The sequence below is a fragment of the Balaenoptera acutorostrata genome, chromosome 7 (genome assembly GCF_949987535.1).
Source record: "Balaenoptera acutorostrata chromosome 7, mBalAcu1.1, whole genome shotgun sequence".
NCBI classification, from domain to species: domain Eukaryota; kingdom Metazoa; phylum Chordata; class Mammalia; order Artiodactyla; family Balaenopteridae; genus Balaenoptera; species Balaenoptera acutorostrata.
Genome location: NC_080070.1, coordinates 46457699 through 46474667, shown reverse-complemented (window position 1 = coordinate 46474667; position 16969 = coordinate 46457699). Strand labels below are relative to the sequence as shown.

General features: G+C 37.4%; 1 protein-coding gene across 16 annotated transcripts in view; it reads right to left on the bottom strand.

Moving 5' to 3' along the window:
* Window positions 1-16969, bottom strand: part of PDE1C (phosphodiesterase 1C) — a 509328-nt gene that overhangs the window by 27307 nt on the left and 465052 nt on the right. For 2 of the 16 annotated variants that reach the window (XM_057549591.1, XM_057549594.1), the window contains one exon: window positions 567-7012. The exons of 12 other annotated variants lie outside the window; for them this stretch is intronic. In XM_057549591.1, the coding sequence (XP_057405574.1) occupies window positions 6999-7012 (14 nt within the window). In that variant the 3' untranslated portion in view covers window positions 567-6998. Of the gene's footprint in view, window positions 1-566; window positions 7013-11680; window positions 11825-15477; window positions 15683-16969 lie in introns of those variants that run through there. 2 more of the 16 variants (XM_057549590.1, XM_057549592.1) reach the window with 2 other exon arrangements.

Below are 16969 nucleotides of genomic sequence, written 5' to 3'. Positions count from 1 at the left end.
CCACTAGGGGTGCCTCTTAGTGGCTGGTTTGAAGGCTGGACGCCATTCACTATATTAAACCATGTATGTATGCTCACAAATAGGGGTAATGACTAGTCCCTAGTCAGACTCCCTATGTTTGTAGCTGGAGAGAAAGAAAATATTGCCAGGTAGCCCTTTCTACCTGAGGGAGAAGGAAAAGGAAAAAATGTTTGGAATTCAAAAACTAACATCATAGAAATGTAAAACTGTATCGTGGTACCCAGAAGAAAACTGAACATACGGAAGCCAGCCTAATTCGTGGAACACTGACATTTCTTATGCCTCCAAGGTGCTTCTGATAGCCCATCCACTCATCCCTCAAAAAAAGATTATATGAGACGTGATACACTGTGTATATCTTCAGTGTGCAGGCAAAAGCACTTGGTACCTGGATATTGCTTGGCATTTGGAAGAATACAAAAGAGACAGATGGTTGAGTGAGCCTGGACAGCCTCATATCTGGGACAGAACATGGACAACAATGAAAAACATTAAAGTAAAGAAAAACAGCCTTTTCATTTTTCAAATTCCAATAGAGAGGTTAACTCATTGTTTTTATTTGGTAATCAGAAGAACATACAAGTACTTATTCATTACTAGATGCTGGGGGAAAATTATACATTGAGGGACTGTCAGCCTCATCTGTGCAATAAAGGTTTACAATAAACACATAATTTATTGAGAGCAGTTTAGCATATTCCGTTTTACATGAATCCCTATGATTTATTTTTGCATTTAGAGATGTGAGGCTATGGCATTTGAATAGTTTCTTTTAGTACAAATCAGCATCACAGGGAACAAAACACTTTTCTTAAAATGGATGGCCATTCTCTTGCAAATTGCAACCTGCATTTTATCTGCTAAAAACATATTTCACATCATGGAAGTACATTCTATCACTGCCATAAAATACAGACAAAGTCCATTTCATCATCTTCCCTTTTGGAAGAGCTTTCTCAGAACATATCTAGAAATCCCTTCCTTATTCCTGAAGAGAACTATTTACTCGGCATGATTTGGATTGAGGTTTGGGGTTTTGATTCTGCTTGCCTCCCTCTTTTGAGTCTTGTTAAACATTCTTGATTTTAATCCAGACATCTCCCCGAAATCCAGCTGAACAGCAGCAAAATCTCAGGCTGAGGAGATGAGCTGAGTTGGTGGCCAGTGCCCTAGTAAGGAAAGGTCTAGAGACCCATGGTGAGGGCTTAATATCCTAAGGAGAAAAACCCTGTACAAAAATTGTGCCGTAGACTGAGAAGAGATAATAAGAGCATATTAGGCTCAAAGTGAGTCACCTTGCTTTGGGTAATGGATATCCCATGAGGATTTCCTTTTTCCTGCTTCCTTTCCCCAAACTATTCCCTCCTCCCCATCTACCCATACCCCATGCCTGGCCCACAACCTTTCCTCATGTGGATCACACTGGAACAAGATAATTTTGTTTTTTCCATTATTTTGTGTTTCCATGTGCTAAAAAGATGCTGCAAGCAGAATGGCTTGCCTGGACAGAGGCGAAAGAAGGAATTTGCAAAAGGTATAAAAATGAGAGAAGAAAATAAGGTGAGAGAAAAAGTATGAAAAAGCGAGAGAATGCTTAGATTAGGTGGAGGGAGGAATCTGGCCGTACAGCGGGCACCAGAGTTGATAAAAACCTAACCGAGCTCTACAAATGAAAATAGCAAATATTTTAAAAATTTTTTTACAGCATATAAAATTTTATAAAAATATCATCAAAGCAAGAAAAAAGGAAAATGTATACAGTTCTATCTCTAGAATCAGTTACTGGACAATACCTATGGCTGTAGATTTTTACTATAAATCTATGTATATTGGTGTGTGACTATATTCTGTACCATCACACATATATCCACTCAAAGACAAGGACACTAGTACACAAATACCTACCCCAAGATAGATCACCACAGCGAAGCAAAAACTGTACAAGGGTATGCCTCCAGGGCAATCTATCGAAAAGCTATTCCATAGCCATTGGGTTTTAATGGGCTTTCTTTTAAATGAGTTCTCCTGCACGGTAACCTGACAGAGAAATGCTTCTGTTGTCCAAAAGCCAGCTTCCATGAAGATACATGGGTGAGGTTCGGCAAACATGACTGAAGCTGACCAAAGCTGACAGCCTGCAAGATGGCAATGACTGGCCTACTACAGCAAGCATTAAGCCCCAGAGATGGTGAGATCTCCCCAATGGAGGCTAAGTGTGCCCTGAGTGAGGTGAAGGGCCCACACACCACCCCTTGGTTCAGTGGATGGCTATCTAGGCTGGGTTCAAGTTCATTTAGTGAAGCCAGCCATTGTCAGTGGCAATCCATTTCTGCTTGAGAACAGAAGCCAGAATAAATGTCAATTCATTTCAAATATGTCTGCCAATATTTTAAAGAAAAAAATGGATGAGGTGGAGGGGCATTAGTTAACATAATCAGGACTTAATAAAGTGTTTAAATTGACTTTCGTGAATCTTTCAGTCCGGGTCTCCCACTGCACCCCACTCTTGTTCAATGTAAAAACAAGATATTCTTTTGATGAAACAATCGTTGTTTATTGCAGATTTCCTGGAGGAGAATCCAGGCTTTTGAAAATGTCCAATGAAAACATCCAGAGGACTTCTCCCCATTTTCTAAACTTCCCTGGACCCAAATTCACTTATCAGATGAACCCTGTCTAATGTCCTACAGGCTCTGTTACCATTCTAATTCTGCCGTCATCTCTGTGCCCACCAGTGTGTTTGATGAGAGGAAACCTTAACAACTGACATCTGGTCTTGGCAGATAATGTGCCTCTTGGTTCTCAGAGGGATATTTTATACAAATATTGTGCTGCTCATTACAATTTTTTCAAGTTCACGTTCTAAATGATGAGGGCTTTAATCATGGATCACTATCAATGAATTACAAATATTACTTTCCATTTATTCACAAAGAAGAGCCAATATAACATCATTATTGCAACGTTATTTCTTTAACAACCAACTTTGCTGTGGTTCAGTACTATACCGACCATAATATTGGCAGAGCACTGATTCCCCATGCTGCACGTATAGATGCTTTTACTCGCTTCAAGAAGGTCTATTTTGGATTTTAAATGTTACAACTTGGATTATAAATAAATCCACTGGTAATGGTGTCATCACCCCCTTTTGGAAGTGACTTTTCACATAAATCCTGTTTTGGTTTGTTTGTTTTAGTTTTTTAATTTGTTTGTTTTCCTTAAACCCAAAAACCATAGAGAAGTTTTAATTTTGTTTCATAAACTTGGCTCTGATAATTTCCCCCATACTACTTGCAATTTCCTGTCCCTTATAATAAGCTATTTGTGTCACTAGGGTATGTCTGCACCTACTTAGAAGATAAGCCTTTAGCAATACACTTGACATACAGAAGACGTTGAGTGCATTTTCAGGTAAACTTGAACTTTGCACTCACAGGTGGCTAGTGGAATCAGCTGGACAGTTCTGCATGTGTTTCCTGAACGCTGACTGTTATGCCAGGCACTGTGGTGGGCCAGTGGTGCAAATCCTGTTGGGATGTGTGGGAATCTTGCAATCAGAATGAAGTTTATTTCCTAAATCCCCTTTATGGGGGACATAATGTTACATACATAGGTTTTAATCTCAGAATCTTCTCCATCTCATTATGAGAAAAAGATTTTGTGCCTTTATTCTTTTGTTTTCCTCCTTACTCCATGGGGAATGTTATGAAGTCATTTCTACCATGTAAGTCTCTGCTCAAAGGTTAAGAATAGAAGAAAACATATTACATATTCTTCCTATCTATCTATCTAAAGAAAATTGATCCATGACAGAAGTGATATTAAAAGACCAGCATCCTTACTCCTAAAATATGGATTACAAAATTGGTCTCCATCTTTTTATTTGCTGTCTCACATCCTGTGATAATATTGCTCTTTACTTTCTATTTTTCATATTTACTAGAGGCATCACATCAGGTGGAAAATATAATATAATGGCTTTAATTCTGCAAACGAAATGAACAGGTGCACTAGATTGTTCTTTGGCTCTCAGATGTCTAGATATCATTTTATTGTTTAAGTATATCAGGTCCTTAATGGGATCCTGTCAGATGTCTTCAATGCTTTTTAAAAGCTCCAGGAATGAAATGGACATAGGAAGAAAATCCATTTGAATTTAATGGGTTAGAAATGAGTCTCTTGCCTGCTGCCATAAACAACTAGGGCTCATAACCTAAGAAAGGTGGGCGTGAATAAAAGCTGGAACAAAGACCTGCCTATGGTTCGGTCATTATGGCAGCAAAACATACTGCATCAACAAAACTTGGCTGTAGAGCTAGTTGGTGACATGGGGACCCAAACTCAAGGGCTAACTCCATTTGTCACTTTCTACCCAGGAACATGTAGAACTGGTGGTTTGTCAATGGTGGGAATATCCCTAGTACTGTCCCCACATACCAGTTAATTCTTAACTCAGGTGTGTAAGCCTTTGCTTTTTAAGTGACAATGGAATACAGAGTAAGATGTCACAATCCGTGCAATGGAAGAAGGTGTCTTCCACTTCGCTGCTCAACTTGGAGGAAGCTGTTTCAGGAGAATGGAAAGACCACAGCAAGTGAGCTAGAGCTCTGGAAATACTGTTCTTCCAGTCAATATTGTTGTCTTACCAGCTCCAGTATCAATTTATAGCACAGTAATACATTGTTTTTTATTTAAAAAAATAGATAATTTTGCTTTTTTACTCAATGTCCCTTCGAAACACTTTCTAAGGATTTAAAAATAAGAGTTACATAGTGCTTCTGTTTTTCCACGCTGAGTTCCAAGCAGAGTGCTATCCTGAATAAAATTCTCTTCCCACCTTTTTCCAGCTAAATTAATCACTTAAAGCAAATGTAAAACATTTCCATCTTTATTGGTGCTAGAAAAAACGGCTATATTCCTATTTCTTTTTCAAATATTGTTTAGTCTTGATTGAGTATAAAAGGGAAGCTGCACCTTTCTATTTTGATTGGTTGCAAAGCTCTACATAGAAAAATACAGAATTGAAATGAGGTCAAAAGTTCAGGTTCCAAGGTCAAGAACTGACATGCACTGGCTGTATTTCACTTCTATTTAAAACCACCTCAAAGAGCATAGTTTGCAAATCGATGTCCCATGCATTGAATGCAGTTCATAGGCATGTTTTCTTTGGCCAGCACTGTGTTTGTAAGTTTCTTAATTAGTTGCCAATATTAAAAAATTTGGAGGGGGTTTACATAAAATCTTAGGTATCTAGGACCCTCATTCCCACATAGCACTGATCCCGTAGCTGCCAGCCACTGCCCCCTTGGGGCAGTGCATGCCCTCCCCACTTCCCCCCTACTGCTCTTCACTGCCTCTCTGATACCCAGGCCCACGATGAATTGCCATTTATCGCAATCATTCTGATATTATAGCTTGCTGTACTCATTTACTTGACCTGCTAAACTCCTGTTTTGAATTTGTGACCACATGACTTACTGTGGTCACTGTTAGGAAAACAGGAGGAGCAACAGAAAAATCCGTGTTATTACCAAGCAAAATGGAAATCTGATCTAAGAACCCTGCTCGAATATCAGTACATGACTGTGCGTTCCACACCACAGAGTTCTCCAGATCTTTCTGTTGGGGAATATTTCAGTGAGACAAACGGCCTGGTAGATTACATACACAGTCTCCTTTCTGTCTGAAGAAATACCAACATTTTGCCTTAGTACTGAGAGGATTTTTTAAATGTTTGTTTTTGTGTTTTCAATGTGGAAATTAAATCTGCAACGAGGAATACAGTTAAGCCTACCGTCCAGCTCTCTCTCTCTTCCTATTTGTACTCCTCTTCCGATTTACCCTTAGGAAGGACTCAAAGATTCCTCTGTGAACCACAACTCCATTTGAAGAATCAGTTTCATTCAAATCACACCATTTAGATCCACAAAATTCCTTGACTTGCACTCCACTGGATCCCATTCTTGATTTGGTTTCAGGGGGCTGTATTTTTCGTCTCTTTCCCTGCGACATCCACTATTCTTATTTTTGATTCGTGCTATTAATCATCTCCTATCTGGTACTTCTAAAGGCTCATTAAAATGAAAAAAAATTATTGGACATATCTCCCTGATACTAATTCCCTTAGCACTTCCCTGAATAGAAAGAAGAGCAATTAGGTCAAACCATAAATATTCAAAAGAAGAGGACCAGCCAGTGGTAAAAATTTCAGTAACCACTTAGTCACGGATGCTACTCAATGAAAACACTGGGTTTCCCACCTGAACAATATGGTCATGAGCTGAAACATTCAGGTTTGTATTAATGAATGCACAGGTAAATTAAGCATCAAATAAAGAAGAGGAAAATCTCCTTTTTTATAAAACAGAAAGAATTTCATATTATATAAATGGAAAGAAAAGCATGGGAACAATTTCTAAGTCTGAAAGAAAACTGGAGAGAAAGAATGTTCCTGACTCAGGAAAGGAACAACCAGAGACTGAAACCATCATCTTAGCTGCGATGAAGGCCAGCTTGGCTGCATCCACCATCAGCAACCAGTGCAAAAATAACAACACATAAAGAAATACAGTGGCAATTCCTGTGTGTGTGGCTTTCTCAGGCCTCTCTCAGCATTTCCAGGATGTCCGTTCCCATCAGGCCAGACAGGTGCCTCGAAAGCCAGGGCATTAGCAAAGGATTTTGAGGAAGTCCCTTCATGTGTTGTTTCTGTTTGTGCAAAAATTGGAAGTTGTGTTGTTTGCTTGGGCTGGGGGGATTCCCCCAGAGTTCTAAGACCTCACACCAGCTCCCAGAAAGTCATCTCCTGGGAGGAGATGGCATGAGAGAAGGCCAAGTGCAGGGGTGGGGCTTGTTTTTGAAAGTTGTACACCTTCCCCAGATACAGGTCTTTGTGGAAGGAGAAGAGAAGGAAGAAGCTCAGCTAAAATGACGCAAGACATTGGCAGCCTCTCTTATTGTCTATGAGGTGTGTTTTACTCTTCTGAATCTGAAAAAAAAGAAAAAGAAAAAGAAAAGTGTCAATGCTGCCTTTCCCCCCCTTCTCCACCCTCCAGGTCTGAGAAGAAAATCTGAGGGACAAAAAAAAGAGGGATCAATTACACATTTCAATGCTAGTCACTGCTGTCTCCTTTGTAACACAATCCTTCTATTCATAAAGGGGAAATCTCAGTGGAGAATTTTAAACACTGGTTACATTGGAAGCCTTAATAGTTGCTTTAAACTAAAGCATCAAATATTTGGTTCATGCAGTATGGGTTTTAAGACGCCTTATTTTGCAATCAGGATGACAGTGACTGCCAGATCTGATCTGGTCAATTTGCCTCAGGGGTCAGTGGGATTGGAAGAAATTGGATTCATCTAATCCCAATCATTTCCATACCAAAGCAACGTTCCTCTATCAGGATTCATAGCTATCTGCAGGAAGATGTTCTGCCCCAGACCATAGACTCCTTGAAGGCAGGGAAAATATCCTATCTTTATAACTCTTTTTGCATGTAGTACAATGCCTGACACACAGCATATGCTTAACAAATGCTTCCCAAAAAGATTCAAAGCAAGATGCACCCCAACTGCCCCAACTGAAATCACTGTGCAAATGGATAAATCACCTGAAGCCTCTACGGAGCCTAGAGTGAGGTGGTGGAAGAAGACAAAGATTGAAACAGGACTCATTAATGGAAATAAACAATCTTGGATTTTTTTTTCACCTGGCCTATTCGATAACATGTAACCTCAACAGACTTGGACAGGATTTTTAAAAAGCAAACAAACAAAAATTATTATGGTTGCTTCCCCTAAGTGCTGTGTGCTCTCCAAGTCAGCATGCCTCAGAGTGAGAGAGGATTCCCTCCTACGCAAGGTTCCAGAGGGATAGGAGACTTTAAAAAGGATAACATCATCATGTCCAGAAATGTTAGGAGTCATTAGAGGACAAGGAAATTTTCCATTCAACTTTAAAGACTAAGATACTCTCCTAAATAAGACTTGGTCGAAATTAGGTACAAATCAGTTGGGAGACAGGAGAGCCCTTTCTGATCTATTGTAATTACGGTCAATTCTCAAATTTTCAGGGGCCACTGATCCAGACCTCCTGTGGTTCCTCTTTCTTCATTCTGGTCTTGTGTGTGTTTACTCTCCATTAGCACCTTCACCCATTTGGGAGAAATAACAGAAAAAAGAAAAACTTCTGGCCAATCACTTTACTCTGATTCTAGTAGGAATCGGTGAGGGAAGTTGCCAGTTGCCTCACTGGAACTTGCCAGGGAGGGAAAGAGGTGAAACAAACGCTGAAATCATGGATTAGAAATTTTCCATTGTTTCTGATTGTCTCTATGTAGTTTGGGCCACAAGGGAATTGCAAGACAGGGCCCCTTAGTGCTCTGGCCCTGTCATTATCAATTTGGGGTCATATGTAATGAGACTCCTTTTAGATGGTCATTATAGTATTAATCACCTTAAGAGATGTCCCCAGGCCCTCACATATAAAACCCAATCTATTGTTATGATGATATAAGGTTAGGTTTAATCTTTTACTAAATGATAGATTGGTCTGAAGGAAGTGAGGACAGATAGCTGGAGATGGCTGACAAGGATCACTGTTACACCCAGTGAGCTCCAATTTGCCAACAAGGAAAGTGACGCACCTCCTGTGTCATACAGCCTGGGTTAGCAGAGGCCCGCTGTCCAGACTGCTGTGTCCCAGAGATGGAAGAGGTACATCCAGGGTGTGTGAATGGAACCCAAAGGCCCCTGAGAGGGGATCTTCCTCCCTTGCTAGTCATTGCTTACGGGTGAAATGGTGGAGTGGCCGGCTACGGATCTCTACCCTCCCCTCCTCGGCCTTCTGGTCAAGGGACAGAGGAAAGGAGTTGGTCAAGGAGTGGCAAAAAGGGGTAAATAAAGGCAGCCTGTATGTTTAAGCTGTGCCTGCGTTCACTGTCATTAAATACGACCAACATAAAAGAACAAGAGGCAGATACTCTGCAGCTGGGTCTGTGACCTGAGTGACTGTTCCCAGCCTTCCCAAACACATGCTTTCTCTAAAAATTTTCCTTTTAGGGCACTCACCCCTATGGTGGCTAGTATCATATCTACCTGCAGGAAGATATTCTACCTCAGACCGTAGACTCCTTGAGGGCAGGGAAAATATCTTATTTATCTTTATAACCCCTCTTGAATGTAGTACAATACCTGACACACAGCATATGCTCAACAAGTCATTAGTTTTTGATTGAAAGGAAGTGAATTGAATAAGCATGAGGTGGATGGGACAGATAAAGGTGTAATGATGAATAGGAAGTCTCTCTCCAACCTTTTTCTAATACTGACTTTCATCGTGTGACGTAAAAAGGAAATCATAAGTACATTGATTTTACAATTTATTCAACAGCAAATTATGATATGTCAAAAATGTATACCCCTTATGAAGAAATAGCCCCACTGTGCATGGCTCTTTGTGGGACTAAGCTCCCAGAGAAAGAGCACCTGCCATCCAGGTGGCTTTGACATGGTTTGTATATCTCCTCACTCCACACTTCCTCTCCTAAACTTCAAATGCCATAGACTTGCTCTGTTGTGTTTTGGTTTTGTGTATATGTTTTCAATGTAAACTAAAATTGCATAAGCATTTAAAACAAAAATTGGGTAAGACTACAAAGTATATAAAAATGAGGATCTAAAAACAAAGTGTGAGAAGTCACTCTGTATTGATCCGATTTACACGACTATTTTTGTTACAGCTGCTTTGAATTCCATTGATTGTAAGTCTATGTTGGCTTTTTGGAGGCCACAAAAAGTGGTTAAACTCCCTCATCTTTTTAAGAGTGATTGATGAACTGAAATGGAAAATATCTTCACCCAACTTGAGAAAATTCAAGAAAATATCTAAATAAGTGCTACCTCCTCACCCACCCCTGGACGAAAGACTTCTCACATCTCATAGACGGGCGGCCATGGGGGCTCTGAAGCCTGAAGTGTGTGGTGTATGAATTCACAGAAATGTATTTACTCTAAGGGAATGAATAGCAAAGAATGTTTCAGCAACTTCATTTAGAAAAAAGGAGATGGAGACTTACAACAATGTGGCCTTATTTCTCCCTTCTCAGGCTACTCCTGAAGGTAAGTGGAGATGCTACAGAAAACCATTTGGTTTAAAGATAGTTGTTTTAAAAAGAGGCTTAAAGTTCGAGTTTGATTTGACTCTAAAAATGTGTTTAGCAATCATAATGTTTATTACTAGATCACAAGCTGACCATCTGTGAGGCAGGCCTCATAGAATCTGGCACTGGGTTTTAAAAACATCTGTAAACACTTTTATTTTTCATTTTCTTGGGCTTGCTTTTTTTTACAGCCTGATTCAACTATCACCCAAGCTCAAAAGTAAGCTGACTTGGCTGAGCACAGAGCTGGGATTTAAACCAGATTTTCAAGTCTACCAGAAACCCTTTCAGAGCTGCCTCTCTATGGAGTCAACTTTCTACCAAAACAACAAAGTGATACTGTAAGCAACAGAAAGAGTTGTAAAAGGCTAAATAGGAAAAAAATAAAAAACAAAACCCGGGGAAGAATAAATGTGGTAAAACCAAACCCAATTTTAAATGTCTAGTAGTAGGATTTCCGTGGGGCTTATAAGCAGGTCCTGGTTTGGTTTTGTTTCTTAATAATGAGGAAATACTAAAAACAAACAAATAAACATTGTCTTAGAGATAGCTGTTAAGATTTACCCAGGCATTGTTTTCACTTTTCTAGGTCATAAGTGCAAGATAGGTATTTTAAATGGTTACCACCAAATACCCCAACATATGCACCCATGCTTTCTCCTTGCCCCAAATGATAGAGGATATGATTATATTAGGATTATTCTATATTAATTTTACTGCATATAATACCAATGCTATAGCCCTGCTAAGATGGGTGGATGGTTGGATGGATGAATGGATGGATGATGGATGGACAGAATAGATAATAGATGATAGATAGATAAATTTGTAGGAATATAACTTCCTGAAACCTTGCTTATGCCATCATTTCCTAAAATTTGCCCACTGGATCCAAATATAAAGAATAAGTACTGTACAAAGGATAGTAGTTCTTAGGTTCAACCTTTGTGATTTTTCTTGATCTTTTCTTTTGATCCTTGGCATCTGTGCTATCACTGAGAGTAATGATCCTGTTAACTTTTATTCTTTAACTTTGCTGGCTTCTCTCTTCCTTTACGTAGCATGGTTTTTCTTTCCAAACTTAAAATATGTAAATGTCTCCGTTCTTCTGTCCCACATTGTCCAAAGGTATTTTACTGCCATTCTTCTCTGTATTAAGAACCTAGTACTTTGACATGGAAGGAAACAAAACACTCAACTCTCCAAGTGCCCCAGGACCTGACCCACTCTTAAGAGGTAAGTAAAAGTCAGGCATCAACAGCGCATACCACTCCTCCGGTTCAGGTAAGGGTAGAGTTGTCTGCATGCAAGAGTTTTGTTTCTGATCAGTCTTTGAATCTGCTACTTTTGGAGCCAACAAGAAACCAGAGATTAAGGAAGTCCTTCAGAGAAAGTTAAGTGAGGCCGGGATTTTAGGTCTGAAACATTCTGACTGCTCTTCATGTTTTTCTCTATTTTATTAGTTCAGGAAAAACAATAAAAGATTCAAAATGAATGAAAGAAAAAACCAAACATTTATTCTCATGTTTTCACTGTGGCTCCAGGGTATAGAATAAAAATGGCATATATTGTAGAGGGCTAATACTTATGAAATACAGGTATCATCACGTGGAGATCAGGCTGTCCTTTGGTGGAAAAGGCTAAGAATAAACACAAAGAAGAAGCTTCAATACTTGCTTGACATTGCATTTTTAACAGCTTTCCTAGCTTGTGGGCGACTAGAAAAAAAATGGCATTAACAATGGAGACATCTCTAGCTCCTGGTTTTGGCACATATTTCAAAGGCAGCTGTTATTCTAAAGAATTTTTTTGTAATGTTAATAGAGTTTCTTTTGACAAATGTATTGTTACTTGTGTTTCTCCAATCACTTGCAAAGAATCTGACAAAATACAATTTTTCTAGGGGGAGAACAGATAAATATTTATTTCATGAATACTAAATAGTTATTTTTAATCCTGAACATTAGTATTAAGAAAAAAAAGACAAATCACATTTCCCCAGTAGTTCCAAAATTGTAATCCTCTCTGTCAAACCAGGTTCCTTTAAAAATACAATGGTGCATTAAGAGTGTAACAAAATGTCTAGAAGATAGAGGGAAACAATGAAAGCTTATACACCAATAATTGCAAGGGAAAAGTTGTTTAAAAATATTAATTTCGCCATTAACAAAGAGTACACAATATACTTTTATGTGACATGTCTACTATGTAGTTATTTGGTAAGAGACTGGAATCTAAACAGCTATGTGAAAAGCTTGAATTGACCTTAGAAGTTTTCTTTAGTAGAACACAATTTAATTATTTTAAACTCACCAATCTTACATTGTATTATATATATGTATATATACACATATATACACACACAATACATATATATATACACAATATACATACATACATATATATGTATATACACACACACAATTTCAGTTGCTGTTTGATACTACAAATGTGAATTTCAATAACACAAAACCTACAGGAGGATAGTAATAGTTGCATGTCATCTTGTTCCTTTATAATCCATCATGAGGCTATGTATTATACACCCTCCTTAAAAAGCACAAGGATATTCACTGAACCTAAAACTATACTAAAAACACATTGGTTTGAAATGGATGATCGTAACCAAAAGAGCTAACTGTTCTGATTCACTGTGACTCATCAATGCTAGAACCATGTGGATGTCAACGGCTTCTGTACCTCCATGCTCTCAAGTGTATCATCCGCAGCAAAAAGGAACAAAGAGATTTTCTGAGTTCACCCCTTCTGACCACTTCCAACTCACGTATAATGGATTGGTTAATAGTTTTCCCCAAAATCCAACCAAAAAAATTATATTGGGTTTCAGTATTGTTGCATTCACAACAACTCTTGTTGGGTCAACCTACAGCATGGCTTCAAAAATCAATTAGAAAATGGCACTGAAGTATATAAAGCAAAAATTTTAAGCAACAAAACCTTTTAGAATCTAATTAGGGGATCTAATCTAGATGCATAAGAATAACAGGCATCTAAAAACAATACTGCACTTCTCTCATACATTTATCAACTTTTTGTTGTTTTCCTTCGACAGGGACATTGCAGTGGAGGGTTAAGACACTTGGGTTATCACACTACTTGAGAAAATAAGGCATAAAATGTTTTTAAAAGCAAATATTTCATGCCTCTTTCTTGCTAAACCACAGCATGTACTTACTATTGATGCTCCATGTGTTGATACATATAAATATGTTAAGTAAATGGGTCACAAGAGTTTTCATGGACAAATGGCTAAGGGAAATGGGATATTAATCAGAACATGTGTTGTTATGATGACTTATCTTAATTGGGACCCAGGGCACTCCAGATGTTTGGTCCCTGTACACTCATGAAAAATAACCCATAAGGATCCTAGATTCTCATGTGGAAGGCAATTCCTTCATTAAAGAAATAGACCTACTTTTGTCAATGCATAGAAGGTTACAGTGAGATATCTTCCCAGAACTAAGAAATAATGTTATCCTCTGAGAAGGAAGCAAGTAAAAAATCCAAAGGGCGGGATTAACTATTTGTAGAAACTACCTCAAGACAACAGTGTTGACATCAGTGGCATAATCAACGGTGAAGTGTGTTGCAAATCAATCATTGCTAAAAACAGTTAAGCCTTACAGTCTTACAGGTTTAATTTTTAAAGTAAACTAGAAAGGACTCAAGGTTATTGTCATAGTAGCACCGCCTTGGGTATGAGAGAAAAGGACAGGGTACCAGCTAGTGTTTCCAGAACTGTTCACCATCTTTGGCCTATTTTACCCACCAGAGTTCATGATCTGGGCATAATTTTGGGAGGTATGCAAAGCTTATGATAATATGTTAGGAAAAGAAAATAAGAGAGAAAAAGTTTGAGGACCGTTGCCTTAAAAACAAAGAAGTTTCATCAAGATCAAGCTCCAGACATGCCATCAAGGATGACTGAAAATGAACAATGAGAATCTACCCCAAGATATCAACATATCTGATACTGAATGTGAGATCCAAAAGGAGACTAGATGTAAAAGGGCTGCCATGGAGCTGCCTCTTGCACTGTCAGTATCTAGGGTACACAAGATGGTCCCTATTCACTTTTCTTGGTAGATCCACCCCAATGGTAGAGACAGACATTTCAGGATATTCTACCTTGAAGTCACAATTCATCAACTAACTCTCTCTACATTCTCAGCTTAGCAGGCAACTTTCTGATATGATTTGGCTTCCCAAGTAGGTTTTCCTTCGGGAGAAAGAAACCGCTGACTGGCCAGTAGATGTGAGCATTCCAGTGTACATGAAGGATATATTTCACAGTAAACTGGCAATCAAAACCACACATTGGTCACAAGTATTCATTTTAGTGTCAACAAGTCTTCTACAGCATAATCCACCCTTCATTTACTGTCAATGTGGAATTCCTTCATCTGACAATGTCAAAAATAAGAAGTTCATATACATGTGGATCTATTCCTAGACCCTCTATTCTACTCCACTGACCCATTTGTCTATCTCGATGCCAATACTATACTGCCTTGATTATTATAGCTTTATAAGTCTTGAAATCAGGCCTACCTGTTTAGTCCTCCAATTTTTTCCTTCTTTTCCCAAGTTGCTTTGTCTATTCTGAGTGATTTGCATTTCCATATACATTTTAAAACCAGCATGTCAATTTCTATCCAAAAAGCCTGCTAGGATTTTAATTGGGATTGCATGGAATCTATAGATCAATTTAGAAAGAACTTAAATTTCAACTATCTCTGGAAAATCCCCAAATATTTGGAAACTAAAAATATATTTCTAAATAATCCTTAGATCAATGTAGAAATTAAAATAAAAATTAGAAAATATTTTGAAATGAATGTGAATAAAAATGCAACAAATCAGAGTTTGTGGCATGTTACTAAAATAGTATTTAGAGGGAAATATACAGCATTAAAGGCCTATATTAGAAAAGGAAAAATATCTCAAATCAATGACATTAACTTCCACTTTAAGAAACTAGAAAAATAAGGCAAACCAAACCCAAAAGCAAGCAGAAGAGAGGAAATAATACAGATCAGATCAGAATCAATGAAACAGAAACAGAAAAACAATGGAAAATATTAATGACAATGATTAATAAAATTTATTAACCTCTAGCCAGACTGGTCAGGAAAAAAAGAGAGAATACACAAATCACCAGTATAAAAAATGATAAAGACAACATTACTATAAATTCTATAGCTATTAAAAAGAAAATAAAACAATATGAACATCCTATGACAATGTATTTCCATTGTGACCTGTGAACATTCTTTGTATGACTTGAATCATTTTACATTTATTGGGACTTGTTTTACATCCCAAAATGTACTCTATATTTATAAATGTCCTATGTGCACTTGAAAAGAGTATGTACTCTCATACTGTGGGTGTTCTGGGAAGGCCAATTAAGTCAAGTTGGTTGATAATGTCATTCAAGTCTTCTTTTTCTGCTGATTTCATATATACTTAGCCTATCGATGATTGAGAGAGGGATGTTAGTACTTCCAAATAGAATTGTGTATTACAATTTTTTTACACTTCATTTCATGCATTTTGGTACATAAATGTAAAGGATTATTGTATCCTCTTGATAAACAGACTTTATCATGAAATGAACCTCCTTTCTCTGGTGACAGTGTTTGCTATGAAATCTACTTTATCAGATATTAATATAATCATGCAAGCTTTCTTTTGATTACTGTTAGCTTGGCATACCAATTTCCATCCTTTTATTTTTGGGTTTTTGTGTCTTTTAATATAAAGGCAGAATACACTTGGGTCTTACAATCTGAAAATTTCTGCCTTTTATTTGGGCTGTTTAGACCATTTACATTTAATGTGATAACTGATATGCTTAGTGTTAAGTTTATATTCTTGTTATTTGTTTCCTATTTGTCTCATCTATTCTTTGTTCTCTTCTTATTCTTTTTCTACCTTTTTTGGATTAATTATTCTTATGATTCCATTTTATCTCTTTTGGCTTATTAGCTATATGTCATTATCTTGTTATTTTCGTAATTGCTTTAGAGTTTATAGTATATGCTCTTAATTTATCTCAATCTATTGGGTTGGCCAAAAACCCGAACAAACTTTTTGGCCAACTCAATACCTTCAATTGATATTATATCACTTCATGTATGATATTAGAACTTTACAATAGCATATTTACATTTCTCCCCTTCTCACTTTTATGCTATTGTTGTCATATATTTTAGTTTTATATATGCTATAAACTCAGTAATATATTATTATTTTGTTCAAATAGTCAATTATTTAAATAGTCAAGATATTTAAATGATAAGAAAAAATATTGTATATTTATCCATCTAGTTACCATTTTTAGTGCTCCTCATTTCTTTGTGTGGATCCATATTTCCATCTGGCATATCTATCCTTCTGCTGTTCTTTAACATTTTTTGTAGTGTAGGTCTACCTGGAATGAATTCTTTCAGTTTTTATATCTGAAAGATATTGCTGTTGGCTATAGAATTCTTGGTTGAATTTTTCCCCTTAGCACTTTAAAGATGTTGCTCCACTGTTTTCTCACTTGCATTGTTTCTGATGAGATATCTACTGTTATCCTTATCTTTGTTCATATCTCCATATGTATCTTTTTTTTTCTCTAGCTGTTTTTTAAATTTTTCTCTTCATTACTGGTTTGGAGTAATTTGATTATAATATGCTTTTGGTGTAATTTTCTTTATATTCCTTGTGCTTGTGTTTTATTGAGCTTCTTAAGTCTATGGACTTATAGTTTT